Source organism: Physeter macrocephalus, chromosome 16 (assembly GCF_002837175.3).
Source record: "Physeter macrocephalus isolate SW-GA chromosome 16, ASM283717v5, whole genome shotgun sequence".
NCBI lineage: Eukaryota > Metazoa > Chordata > Mammalia > Artiodactyla > Physeteridae > Physeter > Physeter macrocephalus.
In genome coordinates this window covers 64,260,344-64,278,019 of record NC_041229.1, presented here as the reverse complement: position 1 = coordinate 64,278,019, position 17,676 = coordinate 64,260,344, and the positions used below count along the sequence as shown (strand labels likewise).

At 40.4% G+C, this 17,676-nt stretch overlaps 1 protein-coding gene across 2 annotated transcripts in view; it reads right to left on the bottom strand.

The window, feature by feature from the left end:
* Positions 1 to 17,676, bottom strand: part of SWAP70 (switching B cell complex subunit SWAP70) — a 79,488-nt gene that overhangs the window by 31,904 nt on the left and 29,908 nt on the right. For both annotated transcript variants that reach the window (XM_024118750.3, XM_028501151.2), the window contains exon 3: positions 5,942 to 6,115. In XM_024118750.3, coding sequence (XP_023974518.1) covers positions 5,942 to 6,115 — 174 coding nt within the window. The remainder of the gene's footprint in view (positions 1 to 5,941; positions 6,116 to 17,676) is intronic.

Below are 17,676 nucleotides of genomic sequence, written 5' to 3'. Positions count from 1 at the left end.
CTGAGCGTCCGGAGCCTGTGCTCCGCAACGGGAGAGGCCACAACAGTGAGAGGCCCGCGTACCACAAAAAAAAAAAAAAAAAAAAAAAAAAAATATATATATATATATATATATATATAGTTTTTTTAACACTATTAAAGTACTTAGGAAGGAAACAAAATCTAACAGAGAATGGGCACCTTAAGAAATGACTCTACTGTTTTTCATAAACTATGCAACCTTGAATTTGCAGTGCTTGTCAAAGGCCAGGAGATGTGCTAGGAGCTCAATAAATACAAGGCCATATTTTAAACGTTAGGAGGCCGGTTCAGCAGCCAGACAAAGCAGTTCCACATAAATCCGTTTTAATGATCCCTTCTTTCCCCCCACAAGTACTCCTGGCCACAGAGGAATAATCTGTAAAACTAACTCTATTTCTACTTTTAATCAGAAGAATACTGAGGGAGCTAAGGATATCAAAACAACAGAGTTAAGTCCAAACAATGACATGACAAGGTATGCTACTTGACTATCCTGACACGTCAAAAAGAGGCCATTCCCTTCTCAAATAAGATTAACTAGTTTAGGAGAGGACGAAGACATTCCTGTCAGCCTGCAAAGAGGAAGGCAAGCAAGCAGTGAAGTCTTGGCTGGGCTCTGGGTGCATAAAAATAAAGTCATGGCCCACATCAAGTCTTATGTAGGTCCCAGTTTTTCGGGCCACCTAGAGCAGAAATCTTTTTTTTTTTTAAATAAATTTATTTATTTTTGGCTGCATTGGGTTTTCGTTGCTGCGTGCGGGCTTTCTTTAGTTGCAGCGAGCGGGGGCTACTCTTCGTTGCTGTGCGCGGGCTTCTCATTGCGGTGGCTTCTCTTGTTGTGGCGCACGGGCTTCAGTAGTCGTGGCATGTGGGCTCTAGAGCGCACAGAAATCTTTTTTTTTTTTTAATAAATTTATTTATTTTTGGCTGCATTGGGTTTTCGTTGCTGCGTGCGGGCTTTCTTTAGTTGCAGCGAGCGGGGGCTGCTCTTCGTTGCTGTGCGCGGGCTTCTCATTGCGGTGGCTTCTCTTGTGGCGCACGGGCTTCAGTAGTCGTGGCATGTGGGCTCTAGAGCGCAGGCTCAGTAGTCGTGGCGTACAGGCTTGGTTGCTCCATGGCACGTGGGATCTTCCCGCACCAGGGCTCCAACCCGTACCCCCTGCCTTGGTAGGTGGATTCTCAACCACTGCGCCACCAGGGAAGTCCCAAGCATAAATCTTTTGAGTGTCATAGGCAGAGCAGTCAGGAAGCTGATGTTGACTGGCTCCCTCCACAGCCTGTGACTCAGTGATAATCTAAAGCTAATGACAAGTCCTCCACATCAAGTAAGAGCTGCTTTGAGGAATATGGTAAGTCTCCTTACAAACTAATTTCTAATTCTGAAAATCAGGACAAAGCCACTTTCAAGTCCACCGTGAATATTTTAGGGATCGAAAGATCACGGGTAAGAGACCCACCCCATCTCCAGTTCTAAAGAAAACGCAAATAAATTTACAACACTAAATATAACTACAAAATTTCTTAAAAGACAATACTGGAGATTTATTAGCACAATTCTTCCAAGCAGCAGCTAGGTTTTTTTTTTTTTTTTGGAAAGATTTCCTTATAGTCACTGTTGTAATATAGTTTTTTTTAACATCTTTATTGGAATATAATTGCTTTACAATGTTGTGTTAGTTTCTGCTGTATAACAAAGGGAATCAGCTATATGTACACATATAATCCCATATTCCCTCCCTCTTGTGTCTCCCTCCCACTCTCCCTAAGCAGCAGCTAGGTTTTAAAAATACCATTAGCGTATCTTTTTCTACATCTATCAACATTCTATTCCCTTCTATATGTTTCTGTATTAAGAAAATTTTTGTGGACAAAAATTCCAGAGCATGTTTTATTTTTTATTTCCCCTTTCACATACGTGCACAATTACATTATTATTATTATTATTAAGCACAAAGAAACTGTCCCCACCTCTACAGTGAAACTGCCTTCTCCTTGCTTACCAATGACCACCTAATTGTTAAATCCAAGGGCAACTTCTCACTCATTACCCTCTAATTTTTCTATAGAATCTAATACTAGGAACTACTTTTCTGCTTCTTAGAACTTTTTCTTTCTTTGGCACCCATGACTCAACACTCTCCCAGTTCTCCACCAACCTCACAGACTGTCCAATTCTGCTTCCTTTACCAAATCTACTTCTTCCCCCTACTACAGAAATGGGCCCAAGGTTCTGTCTTCAGCCCTCGCTTCTCCCACTACTGTCTCTTCCTCCCTGATCTAACCTACTCCCATGGCTTCCCTGTCTCTGTCTCCAGCCCTGGCCTCTCACAGCTCTAAACTACTCTTTAAGTTCAAACAGGACAGCTCCACAAGGATGATCCACTCAAAATGCCACATGTACCAAACCCAACATCATACATCACATCCCCAATTTGTTCATCACCCTGTCATTCATTCATACACACACACACACACACACACAATTTAGTGAGCATTTATCATGGAGCCAGACATTAAGTTAAATGCTTCACATACATCAACTATCAGTCCTCACAAGAGTCCAGTGAAGGAAGTAGTGATCCCCATTTTCCAGATGGGGAAACCCAAACAGGGAGATTAAGTAATCTGTTCACAGTCACAGAGCTAAAAAATGGTCAAGTAGGGATTTAAACCAGGCAGTCTGATTTGAAAGACCATGCTTTAAACAACAATACTATATTACCTCCCTGTCACCCAGACCTGAAACTTGTCTCTATGTCTGTACAGCCATCATGTTCTAGTTAGAAAGGGCATGTGTCACTCTTTTTGACTGCCCAGCACCTAACCCCATTCTTATGCCTGGGGAATTCCCAATATGGAAGCTAAAAACACAACTGGACACTTTCCAGGCCTCCTTTGCAGCTAACTCATGGCATGTGACCTAGGTCATAACAATTAGATGCATCATGCCCTGACTGTGATTGAGAAATAGGCACAGAAAACTCTCCATGGTAGCAAGAACAGTTACTTGAAGGAAGATTTGAGTTCCTGGACAGCACCCTGTGTGCAGGGCCAGAGGTGTTCCGTTGGTACAAGTACAACACACATTTTCCCTGTGGTTCCTCACTGCATAGCCTCCACACCTGGTTTTTCAGCCATGATAGCCATTCTGTAAGCTACCCAACATCCTTTTTAAAATTCCCTTTTTGGCTTAAATCAGTCAATCCAGCTGTTTCAAAGACTGGCAATTCAGTCAAGCTGGATACCTCACTCATCTCCGACATGCCCTTCCTTTCCTTTCCTGCCTCATATAACCTTGCCCACTGTTCCCCCCAACCGGAAGTCTTCTCCTCTGCCTTCTCCATTAGTCAAAATTCTTCCGTCTTTTAAGGCCCAGCATAAATGCTACTTTCCCACTAAATATAATAGGTAACACTTAATGAGTACTTTCTAAGGGCCAGGCAGTCTTCTCATTTGATATTCACAAGAGCAGTTAGGAGGCAGATACTAGCATTAGCCTTATTTTACAGTTGAGGAAACTGCAGCAAAAACTAATGAAGTAAATTGCCCAAGGTCACACAGCTAGTGAGCAGTGATGAAGCCAGAATTCAAATCCAAGAAATCTGACTCCAGACTCCTGCTCTCAACCAAGGAACACCAAATTACAGCCCATGAGTCAAATCTACCCCAGCTGCCAAATCTGGCTCTCAGCCTGTTTTTATACACACTTGCTCCAAGAACGGTTTTTACATTTTTCAGCGGTTGGAGGGGGTAAAATCAAAAGAATAATAATATTTCATGGTCCATTAAAATTATATGAAACTCAAATTTCAACATCCATAAGTAAAAGTTTTATTAAAGCACAGGAACATATCGTCTTGTGGCTGCTTTCACGCTATTAACAGCAGAGTTGAGTAGCTACAACAGAGACAATATGGCCCAGGAAGCCCACAAAACCTCAAATATTTTCTGTCTGGCCCTTTACTGAAAAAGTTTAAGACCCTGCTTTTAACCACTACATTATACTGCCTCTCTTAAAAGCCTTCCCTGATCCCTGACCTCCCTCAAGCTGGAATAAATCTTTCCCTTCTCTGTATTTGCATGGCATTTGCATCTCTCTTATAACAGGTAGTTTATTTTGCTTTGAATTACACTTGATTTTTTTCTTTTCCTTGAGCAGACTGCATATTCCTTGAAGGCAGGAAGTCATCTTTTTCACTTTGTATTCCTCTTATTGCCTCATTTACTGTTGCCAGTCGATAAATCCTTGCTGACTTGAAATAAAATATTGCAGTGTGAACTTTTAAACAGATTTTCCTAACATGAACATGAATCATACAAATAAATCACAGACTAGACTCATGCTGGCAGGATGGGTAATAATGGGCGCCCTCAATCACTACTGGTAGGTATATAAATGGTACAGCCTTTCTGAAGGGCAATTCTGCTTCGTTCATCTCATACCCTGAAAGTGTGCATTTCTTAGGACTTAGAATTCCACTGCTGGAAATTTACCCTACAGAAATAAGCAGACTAGTGTGCAAAAATGTATGCAATAATATTAGTCATAGGAGCTAACATTTACTGAGTACATATCACGTGCCAGGCACTGAGCTAAGTCATTTATTTTTTCCCCCTAGTCGCGATTTAATTATTTTTTTAATTTTAGATTTTTTTTATTGAGGTAACATTGGTTCATAACATTATATAAGTTTCATGTATACAACACTGTATTTCTACTTCTACATGCACTATAGTGTGCTCACCACCAAAAACTTAGTTTCCAAAAAGTTGACCCTCTTTATCCCTTTCACCCTTCCCACCCCTACTTCCCCTCTGGTAGCCACTGTTCTGTTCCCTGTATCTACATGTTTTTGTTTGGTTTGGTTTGTTCAATTATTTTGTTTGTTTGTTTATATTCCATATATGCATAAAATCATACAGTATTCCTCTTTCTCTGACTTATTTCACTTACTGAACTAAGTCCTTTAAATACAGAGCCTCACAACCCTTAGATTAAACATTTTTATGAGCCCCATTTCATAGATGAGGAAATTAAAACTCAAGAGGTTAAATCATTTGTCCAAGGTTAGGGGATTACAAATGACTTTTTTTAAGGGGAGGACTACAGTTGATTAATCTGCATATTATTAGTCTTTTCTAAATTTACTACTGTAATAAGCATGTATTACATGGATCATTTTTTAGGTCAGTAAGAGAGCACAGAATCCTTACTCCTGTATTCCCCCTGTCCCCCCCCATACCCCCGCCCCTTGGAAGCTCAGAGAAAATAACCCAGAACAAAACAAGCAAATGTCCTTTTTCATCTACTTTAGAAAGTATGGGGGCTTCCCTGGTGGCGCAGTGGTTGCGCGTCCGCCTGCCGATGCAGGGGAACCAGGTTCGCGCCCCGGTCTGGGAGAATCCCACATGCCGCGGAGCGGCTGGGCCCGTGAGCCGTGGCCGCCCACAAAAAAAAAAAAGAAAGTATGGTTTTAAAAAAGTCTCCATCCTTGACTTTGAAACAAGAATAGTTATTTCCTCACATAAGTCAGCCTTGGGAACAACATTCTGTATCCTATGTGTTTCCCATATAGCATCACTCAGCCATTTTTTATGGTTTTGCCAATATGTAAGTAGACAGAAAATTATGTTTTGACTTGTACCGAATAAAGACTCTTTGAACACGAGGATGGATTTGTCTATAATTATAGCAGTTTAGAGAGGAAGAGTCCCACCCTGTGTACAAATCTCCATGGTTATTGCATGACCCTAAATCACTAACTTTTGGACTTTTTTGGATCCAAGCTTTTTTGCCTCTGATCCAAAAACACTAGTACAGGATCTCCTTCCATATCTACACTGAAATAACACAAATACTTCCAAGTTAGATCTATTAAATGCTAAGATGGCCCTGTAAAACTTCCCAGAGCCACACTTACCTCTTCTGGCACAATAATTAGTGGGTACTTGTCCTCAGATAAAAAGTTGAAAATAACCCATACTTTAAATGCATCGTCTTCTGTAATGAGCAGAAGACTCTTTGCGAGGTTTTTTTTGACACAGAGGGTCCAACACATCCTATTGAATTCAATCTTGTCAAAGTTGTCTTGGACCTAAAAAGGAATGAGGAAAAATTCCAATGAACCAGTCCAAAATAAGCAGCATGTAAACCAAGTAAAACAGAAAGACAAAGCCTACTACAGGCTTCTATTTTAATCAATCCAATTAACCAATAACCATTTCCTAAGTAGTTGCTTAGGTACCACACTTTGAAAGGCTCAATTAAGAATGTTATATTGAGGGACTTCCCTGGTGGTCCAGTGGGTAACACTGTGCTCCCAATGCAGGGGGCCCGGATTCGATCCCTGGTCAGGGAACTAGATCCCACATGCAGGCCGCAACTAAACATGCCACAACGAAGATCCCACGAGCCACAACTAAGACCCAGCACAGCCAAAATAAATAAATATTAAGAAAAAAAAAAGAATGTTATATTGAGCCTGACACTGAAGCAACATCTGCCCATATCACTGAGTCGGCACATAAAATACTGGCTTGTCAAATAGTTTTTTTTTCATGTATAAACATTATCTTCTAAACAGATTACCAATCCTGATACAGAGAAGTTGAGAATGTCAATTACTCAATATGAGCTACATGCAGATATCTCATCTTTACCTATATGGTCAAAGAAGATACTTTCTCTTGGGAAAAACTGTTGAACTGAAATTATAAAAAGACAGCTCTGCCACTCAGTCATTCAGTTATGCATTCAACATTCTCTCAGTCAGTGTCTACTATGAGCCAAATACTATGCTACAAATTAAGGATATAAAGGTGAAGAAGAACTTGGCCACTGCTCTTAGAATAGTCACAGTTTATGAGGAAAAACAGACATGCAAATAGACAAATTTTAACATAATACAGTGTATAATTCAATAGTTTTTCACTCATTCAACAGATAAAATGTAGATAGTAATTATTATCTGCCAGGGACAATGCAAAGATACTGAATATACTACTAGCCCATGTCTCCAAGGGATGTCAAGGCAATTACAATATAGTGTGATAAGTATTATATAGAGGTGATAAGTATTATATAGAGGTAAGCAGAGGATTCTGTGGGAACACTGAGGAGCTAACCCAATCTTAAGAATTGGGGGAAGATTTGTAGAAAAAGTGACATAACAGAGCTGAGTCCTAAAGGGCCACCAAGAGCCAAAACAATTTGAGAATGAGGTAAAGAGTGTTCCAGGTAGAACAGAATGTGAGAAAGCCCAGAGGTAGAAACAACCATGGTTAGTTTGGAAGAACTGAAGGAAGGTTAATGTGAATGGGGCACTTGGTACTAGAGGGCGGTATAAGTCAAGGCTCTTTATAAGTGCAAATAAGAGAAATGATCTTGGGTTCCTTTAAACAGATAAGGAATTTATTGGAAAAGCAATGGGTAACCTCAAAGATCCAACACAAGGGCTGAAAAATCTAGACTCTGAAACTAAGCCATTACCAATCTAGGCTAGGCAGTCAGAACTGCAATTGAAACTACTCATGGTACCAGTGGGTGAAGACACGACTGCCAATATAACATAAGGCCATCAGTGTTGCCACTGACCCAGTCCTTGATCCTCCGTGTCCCTCAATGTAGATTCAAAGTCCCACCAGGTCACATTCCTATGCCCTAGCTGCCAGGGAGAAGGGAAAATGAGGATCCAAACTTTTCAATATCTGAGATGTGAGATAGGTCCTGTCCTCCACCAAGACACTGTGGAATTTCCCAGACATAAGAAAAGAGTTGATACTGGTCAGATGAACAAATGACAAATGTCCACTGCATGGGGCACAGTGAAAGACTAGGCTAGAGAGGGAGGTGAAGACCAGATCATGAAGAGCCTTATAATTCACAATAAGGAGTTAGGATTTATCTGTACTGAAAGAGAGGGAGGGGGCAACATATACATCCTGCATTTTAAAAGCCATATTGGGGACAATATGGAAAATGTACGGGAGGAGGCAGAACGGGTGACAGGACAACATGAGCAAAGCATTTCTTTTTAGAGAAAGATGAATGAAGTGTTGTGTGTAATGTAAGGAAGAAGTCACTAGTTGGCTGCAGGAAGAAGTTTCTTTCATTCTCTGGCTAGAATTTGTCATTAGTAAACCAGTTCCCCACAAGTAAGAAGATATATCCTTTGTGCTCTGCCTTGAGCACCCTGTCTCAGTCTGACACCATTTCCCATGCCCCCATGGTACACAAATGACCCCATGAAGGGAATAATAACTGCTGCTTCTCTTTTTTCTTCTCTTCTCTTTTCATTTCTTTTTTTTTCTTTAACACCATTTATTGAGGACTTAGCATATGCTTGGCATTTTATATGCAGTTTTTTATTTAAACTTTGTATTGGCCCCATAAGGTTAAATACTCTCCCAGTTTTACAGATCAGGAAATAGAGGTTCAGAAAAGTTGAGTACCAAGTTTACATGGCTAGTAAATATCAAAACCAGGGTTTAAAATCAAAGCTCAAATTCTGTCTCTTCTCTATGCCAAACTGCTTGTAGAATTCAGTAGATGGAGGACATCTATCTATGTGATGGAAGACATCTCTACAGGACTAGTTTGAAAGGCCACTACTATCAACTCTATCCACCCACAACCCCTAAAAAGCACTAAGTGGAAGATATGCCACCAGGGAAAATGACATGTGCATGAAAGCATACAGTCTTGCCCTGAGGAACAAGATGTGATTCTATGGGTAGCATGAGGTGAATTATTCAGTTCCTGAGGGGGAGTGGCTAGATTTAGGGCTAGAAAAGCAAACACAGACAAAAATCACAAAGAGCTTTATAGTTTTAAGAAATAGCCTGTAGGAAACTCCCAAGTTTAGAGCAAAGAACAAGCAGGTCACCTGCAGCCCACATTAGTACTTTGCAGAAAAGACGGTATTTGAGGCAGACCTTGAAGTATATTGAAGAGTACAAGGAAAAGTACTCCAAAGGACAGGAAAGGAAATACCATGAGCAAAGGCGTGGCAGGAGCAGCACACCACATGTTTGGGGATGGCCACAGCATGAAGAGGACAAAAACAAGGGAGAAAGAATGACAGGTGTTCAATTACGTGAATCTTCAACCTGCAGTTCTGGGAAGACATTTAGATGGAGGTGCCCAAAGACAATCGAGGAAGGAACTGTAACCTAACAGAAGAGGCAGATTTGTGAATCAACTGAATGTCGACAATGACTGAAGCCACAATGGTCAGTAAGATCACTGAGAGAAAACATAAAGTGAGAAAATAGATGGAATCAAAAACAGAACCTCAAGGGACTCGCACATTTACAAAGCGAGAGGAGGAAGAGGAATTATGATGACTAGAAGAACAGTCAAAGTAGTAGGAGAACCACAAAGACATGAAAACTGAGTGAGGAAACAGTAAGAGGAAGGTTTGATCAACCCAGGAGTCTCCCCTTATCCACAAGGGATAAATTCCAAGACCCCAGTAGATGCCTGAAACCACAGGTAGTACTGAACCCTATATACACGTTTTTTCCTATACATATAAATCTATGATAAAGTTTAATTTATAAATTAGGTACAATAAGAGATTGACAATAATTACTAATAAAATAGAACAATTACAAACAATATATTGTAATAAAAGTTATGTGAATGTGGTCTCTCTCCCTCTCAAAATATCTTACTGTACAAATTTTTTTTTTAATAAATTTATTTATTTATTTTTGGCTGTGTTGGTTCTTCATTGCTGCATGCAGGCTTTCTCTAGTTGCAGCAAGTGGGGCCTACTCTTCGTTGCGGTGCTCGGGCTTCTCATTGTGGTGGCTTCTCTTGTTGAGGAGCATGGACTCTAGGCATGTGGGCTTCAGTAGTTATGGCACGTGGGCTCAGTAGTTGTGGCACAAGGGCTTAGTTGCTCCACGGCATGTGGGAGCTTCCCGGACCAGGGATCGAACCCATGTCCCCTGCACTGGCAGGCGGATTCTTAACCACTGTACCAACAGGGAAGTCTCTTACTGTACAAATTTAATGCCTTTTCCATCTTTAAGCACTTATCATGTACTTGGCCATAACTTTTGCAGTTTGAGGTGCAACAAGAAAACTAGCAGAATTTCTTTTTCCTTCTTCACAATTTCACGGATAGAAGATTTGTTCTTACCATAGATATTAGCAAACTCAGCATACAGTTTTTTTTTCCTTATTAAGTATAGAAGTTTCACCTTTTCACTTAAAGGAAGCACTTTAAAGCTTCTCTTTGGCTATCTGAATTGCCAGCATCACCACTCTTGTGCTTTGGGGCCATTTTTAAGTAAAATAAGAGTTACTTGGGAATTCCCTGGCAGTCCAGTGGTTAGGACTTGGCGCTTTCACTGCTGTGGCCCCGATTCAATCCCTGGTTGGGGAACTAAAATCCTGCAAGGCTCGCAGCGCAACCAAAAAAAAAAAAAAAAAAAAAAAGAGTTACTTGAACACAAGGACTGCAATACCCCAACAGTTGATCTTATAACTCAGATAGCTATTAAGTGACTAATGGGTGGGATACACTGGACAAAGGGACAATTCATGTCCTGGTGTCCTAGGCAGGACAGGGCAGAAAGGCACAAAGTTTCATCACGCTACTCAGGACAGCACACAATTTAAAATTTATGAATTATTTATTTCTGGAATTTTCTATTTAATACTTTCAGACCACGGTTGACCACAGGTAACTGAAACCATGGAAAGAGAAACTATGGATAAGAAGGGGCTACTGCAGTGACAAATGCTACAGAGAAATTAAGGAGGAGTCGTTTAAGAAAAGACTACTGGTTTTGCAATTCAGTGGTCACTAGTTAGTTACCTTCAAGACAGCCGAGAAGTCTGGATATAAGTCAGACTGCAATGGGATCAGAAACCAAGCAAATTCCCCATAAATTAGTTTTCCCAGGAAATAAATAGTGGCTTTTTGGTGCAAGTTCTCTGTGTCTTATTTAATTTTAATAAATTGTCTGTTTGGCTTATTACTTCTCTATATTCTAATCTACTATTCTTTAGTTTAATCATGATCAAACGTAGAAGTATATCAAACAATGGCATTTACACCTTTAAAAAAAGAAAATATCAGATCATATATGACAAGTCCACAGCTAACATCATACTCAATGATGAGAAACTGAAAGCTTTTCTCTTCTCTTAGAGAAGAGATGAGGAACAAGACAAGGATGCCTACTCTGACCCCTTCTATTCAACACAGTTCAGACTCAGCCAGAGAGATTAGGCAAGAAAAAGAAATAAAAGGCATCCAAATTGGAAAGAAAGAAGCAAAATTATCTCTGTTTGCAGATAAAATGCTTTTTCTTATAAAGAAAACTCTCGAGATTCCACCCAATAATTGATTTATTAAAACTAATAAAACAATTCAGCAAACTTCCAGGATACAAAATCAACCCTCAAAAATCAGTTGTGGGGCTTCCCTGGTGGCGCAGTGATTGAGGGCCCGCCTGCCGATGCAGGGGACACAGGTTCGTGCCCCGATCCGGGAGGATCCCGCGTGCCGCGGAGCGGCTGGGCCCGTGAGCCATGGCCGCTGAGCCTGCGCGTCCGGAGCCTGTGCTCCGCAATGGGAGAGGCCACAACAGTGAGAGGCCCACGTACCGCAAAAAAAAAAAAAAATCAGTTGTGTTTCTAAACACTAACAATGACAATCAGAAAAGAAAATTAAGAAAACAATCCCATTTGCAATAGCATCAAAATGAATAAAATACTCAGGAATAAACTTAACCAAGGAGGCAAAAGACTTGTACATTGAAAACTACAAAACATTACTCAAAGAAATTAAAGATGACACAAATAAATAGAAAAACACTCTTATGCTCATGGACTGGAACACTTAATATTATTAAAATGTCTATACTATCCAAGGCAATTTACAGATTCAACACAATCCCTGTCAAAATCTCAAAGGCTTTTTTTTTTTTTTGCAGAAACAAAAAACATCATCCTAAAATTCATATGGAATCTCAAAGGTCCATGATAGTCAAAACAATCTTGAGATGGGACTTCCCTGGCAGTCCAGCAGTTAAGACTCCGCGCTTCCAATGCAGGGGGTGTGGGTTCGATCCCTGGTTGGGGAACTATGATTCCATATGCCTTGCGGCACAGCCAAAAAATTAAAAAAACAAAAAACAAAAAACAATCTTGAGAAGAACAAAGTTGGAGGCCTTATACTTCTTGATTTCAAAGCCTATTACAAAGCTAATAGGTAATCAAAACAGTATGGTACTGGGGAATTCCCTGGCGGTCCAGTGGTTAGGACTCCACGCTTCCACTGCAGGAGGCATGGGTTTGATCCCTGGTCAGGGAACTAAGATCCCACAAGCCATGCGGCACAGCCAAAAACAACCAAAACAAAACAAAACAAAAAACAGTATGGTACTGGCATAAAAACAGACATATAGACCAACAGAACAAAATAGAGAGCCCAGAAATAAACCCTAATGTATACTGTCAAGTGAGCTTTAAGAAGGGTGCCAAGACCACACAATGAGGAAAGGACTATCTCTTCAACAAGTGGTATTGGTAAAACTGAATATCCACATGCAATAAAATGAAGATGGACCCTTATCTTACACCACGTTCAGAAATTAAGTCCAAAACGGAGTAAAGATCTAAACGTAAGGCCTGAAAGTATAAAACTCCGAGAAGAAAATATAGGGGAAAAGCTTCATGACATTGGAATGGGCAATGATTTCTTGGGTATGATTCTAAAAGCACAGGCAACAAAAGCAAAAACAGACAAAACTACATCAAACTTAAAAACTCCTGCACACAAAGGAAACAACCAACAGTGTGGGACGTGGGTGAAACAGTCCTTGCCATCCCAGAACTTACACTCCAGGGGGGTAATAAGATATCAAACTATACAGCAATAACACAACCATCTATGTGGTGAAAACTGTGGCAAAAAGGAAAAGCACAAAACATTGCAAGCATACATTACAGGAAAGCTGGTTAGGTCTAGAATGGGTGGGGTGGTACCTGGAGAAACCTCCCTGAGGAAGTGACAATCAAGCCAAGACTTCCACATTACGGGTGGAGGAAACTTTACAGCAGAGGAAGCAGCATGTCTGAAGACTCTATGGCAGGAAGGGTCTTAGTAATCTGAGGAAGGTCAAGGTGGCTGGACTGAAGTGAACAAGAAGGGAGGAGAGAGGAAGAAGAGGAGGCTAGAGAGGTTGCAGAGGCCAAATTGAACATGGCCCTGTATGCCATGATAAAGATGTTGGACTTACCTTAAAACAACAGCAAGGCATTGAAGGGTATGGATTCAATATTCAATATTACCTCAATGAAAATAAACCCATAAATTGAAATGGTCTCTAGGTCTGTTCTAACTACAAAAGGTCTAGAAATCTATGATTCCATACTCCATCTCATCTACAATTACAAACTGTGCTCCAAAATTCCACTCTGTATCACACATATTAAATCAATAGTCTCACATTTAATAATAATGGCTGCTAGTGGTTTCAAGGTGTCCAAATGGAGGATAATTTCACAGAAAGAAAGTGTAGAGTCGTTCTTATTTTTAACATATAATTACTTCACAACAAAATTCATACATATGAAGAATAAGGTATCACCTCAATTCTGACTCAAAGCACTAAAAGTATTTACAAAACTAAACTCACATGTTCTCTAAACTAGAAATTTCATACAAACCAGCTCAAGACTAAAGTAGCTGTGGAACAGAGACAGTTCTCAGAAGACAGGGAAACTGGCCAATATGACGCTTTAGAAATTGATTGTAGAAATTTTTTTTCTCAGAAAGTATTCATACTCTTTGATCAGTGATTTACTTCAAATAATCTATCCTAACAAGTGAATCCGAGTCAGATGAAGATTTATCTAGGAGAGTCACTATTATTTATAAGAGTGGGGAAAAAAAATTAAAAGTCCACCAAAAAGGGAATGGTTATAAAGTCACAGTACAAAACTATTATACAGGGCTTCCCTGGTGGCACAGTGGTTGAGAGTCCGCCTGCCGATGCAGGGGACACGGGTTCGTGCCCCGGTCCGGGAGGATCCCACATGCCGTGGAGCAGCTGGGCCCGTGAGCCATGGCCGCTGAGCCTCCGCGTCCGGAGCCTGTGCTCCGCAACGGGAGAGGCCACAACAGTGAGAGGCCTGCGTACCGCAAAAAAAAAAAAAAAAAAAAAAAAAATACTATTATACAGTCACTGAATACCACTTAGTACCTGGGTGACCTTGGGCAAGCAATTTAACCCAGGGTCCGTCTCATCTTTAAAATGGTGGTAATGATGGTACTTAACCTACAGAGTTAACATAAAGACTTAATTAGAAACCTGTTTAAAACATTTAGTACCTGATACACAATAGACTCTAAATAAATGTTAGCATCTGTATATGCAACGTCTTTTTAAAAAAATTTAATGATATGGAACAGACGATATTAATGTTAAGTGTTCAATATGATCCCAACTTGAAAAATAATATATAAAAACATATTTTAAAAAGTAAAAACTTGGGAATTCCCTGGCAGTCCAGTGGTTAGGACTCCGTGCTCTCACTGCCAAGGGCCTGGGTTCAATCCCTGGTTGGGGAACCAAGATCCCGCAAGCCGTGCAGCTCAGCCAAAAATATAAATAAAATAAAAAATAAAAACTCAAAGCAAACATATCAAAATGTTAACAGTAACCGCCTCTATATGTTCAAGTTATGGGTGATACATATTTTCTTAATAAGTTCCTTTTTTTTCTTAATTTCAACAATATCCTGTTATTGCCTTTACAATAAAAAAAACCTTTAAAAACATTATTTTACATTAATTATCATGGAGATGCAAATCAAAACACAGTAAGATTCATACCCACTGGAATGCCTATAATAAAAAAAAAAATGTTGGTGAGGATATGAAGAAATTGGACCCCTCAGCCATTGCTGGTAGAAAAGTAAAATGCCCCGCTGCCTTGGAAAACAGCTTGGCAGTTTCTCAAAAGGTTAAACACAGAGTTGCCACATGACCCAGCGATTCCATTCCTAGGTATATACCAGAGAACTGAAAATATACATCCACACAAAAACTTGAACATGCATGCTCACAACAGTAAATTCATAATAACCAAAAAGTGGGAAAAACTCAAATGTCCATCACCCAATGTGCAAACAAAATAGGGTATATCCATAATGAAATATTATTCAGCCATAAAAAGAAATGAAGTACTGTTATGTGCTACAACATGGATGAATTTTGAAAACATGATGTTAAGTGAAAGAAGACATACACAAAAGGCCACATATTATGATTCCAGTCATATTGTATGAGTTCAGAATAGGTAAATCCATAGAGGTAGAAAGTAGATTAGTGGTTGCCTAGGGCTGTGGGACAGGAGAGTAAGGGCTAATGGGTACAGTTTTTTTGAGGGAGGGTAATGAAATTTTCTAAAACTGATTTTAGTGATGGTTGCACAAAAATGTGACGATACTAAAAACCACCAAATTGTACACTTTAAATAGTTAAACTGTATGGTATATGAATTACATCTCAGTAAAGCTGCTATTTTTGAAAACAATATTTCTTTAAACTACATCACTCTTAGATTTATATTGCTGGCCAAAGTATTCAATGACATAAAGTCATCCATATTCTCAGCAGGGAACCTCTTTAATCACTCCGAAGTTTTTAGTCCTGTATAACTTTATAAATCTGATCAAAATGTAGAGTCCAACTTGACCACTGTACCAAATTAATACTATATAACTTTCAAGCAACAATGAAAGAAAAAAATAACATAGGCTATAGGACAATAAGAAAGAACTACACAAAAGCATGGTTTGGGGAACTTAAGAGCAGTACCCCTTCCTATTAAATGATACTTGTTAGGCATACATTTGACAACATTTTGAGTGCGAAGGTGTATTCATTCCACTAAAAGAAATTTGAAAACTCATTTTATGGGAGAACTATAACTAACACAGGAAGAGCAAGCATCCGGTAAGAAATTAAAAATGTCCAGCCTAGGAAAACAGAAAGCAGAGACTGCTAGACTCTAGAAAAGGGACATTATATTGAACAAAAATTTTTCTCTTTGTGTGTTTTTCTTTTGTGTGTGTGTGTGTGTGTGTGTGTGTGTGTATGTTTCCCAAAAAAACAAACAAAAAAAAAAGAATTATGTTAGAAAGCAGCAAATTCCCCAATTAGGACTTAGCTTATTGCCAATGGATTACTGGTTTTTAATCATCAAATAGCCCAGACCAACCTTTAATGTGTAGAATCAGGGAAAATAACTGACCGTGATTTGGACCAAAAAGCCTATTAGGCTATTAAATCTCATGAAAGGCTTAGTCTGCCTCATAAACATGCTGAGGCAGAACTAGTTTTTTATGTAGTCTACTAGGGCTCAATAGTAAAAAGTTAACAATATAACACTTTCTTCAATTACTCACTATCAGGTAAGCCAGGCGTAGTGGGTTTTTTGCCCAAAAAAAGCGGGGTGGGGGAAAGCTCACAAAAAATTCTTCCTAGATGTACACACAATCCTATTCTTTTATTTATTTATGTACGTATGTATGTATGTATGGCTGCGTCGGGTCTTCGTTGCTGTGCGCAGGCTTTCTCTAGTTGTGGCGAGCGGGGGCTACTGTTTGTTGTGGTGTGCGGGCTTCTCATTGTGGTGGCTTCGCTTGCTGCAGAGCATGGGCTCTAAGCGCGCGGGCTCAGTAGTTGTGGCTCGCGGGCTCTAGAGCGCAGGCTCAGTAGTTGTGGCACACGGGCTTAGCTGCTCCGCGGCATGTGGGGTCTTCCCGGACCAGGGCTCAAACCCGTGTCCCCTGCATTGGCAGGTGGATTCTTAACCACTGCGCCACCCGGGAAGTCCCCAGAATCCTATTCTTTACTAAAGAAGAAATTTAACAAATAAGCAAAAAAAAAAAGTTAACAATCAGCTGAGGCAAAATATTTGCTACAAGAACACACATGTTAATCATCTGAAGCCTCAGGAAAGCTGAAAATAAATTCTATCAATGTGGGGCTTCCCTGGTGGCGCAGTGGTTGAGAGTCCGTCTGCCGATGCAGGGGACGCGGGTTCGTGCCCCGGTCCGGGAAGATCCCACATGCCGCGTAGCGGCTGGGCCCGTGAGCCATGGCCGCTGAGCCTGCGCGTCCGGAGCCTGTGCTCCACAGCGGGAGAGGCCACAACAGTGAGAGGCCCGCATACCACAAAAAAATAAATAAAAATAAATAAATAAATAAATAAATTCTATCAATGTGAAGAACAACAGGAATTATTCTCTCTGAAGAAGCAAATATAGAAACCAAATAGAAAAATTACTTTTTGCAAAGCAAGTTTCATTATAATTTATCTCTTGGTCTCAACCCCTTCTGAGTAATTCTCTTAGGCAAAGGCAGAAAACCTCTCAAATAACCTGGGGGAAAAATGACCAAAATGAACACTGAGGAACACCAGACACTAATTAAGAAGAAAAAAAATCACCTTAAAACACTTGAGAGGGCTTCCCTGGTGGCGCAGTGGTTGCGCGTCCGCCTGCCGATGCAGGGGAACCGGGTTCGCGCCCCGGTCTGGGAGGACCCCACATGCCGCGGAGCGGCTGGGCCCGTGAGCCATGGCCGCTGAGCCTGCGCGTCCGGAGCCTGTGCCCCGCAACGGG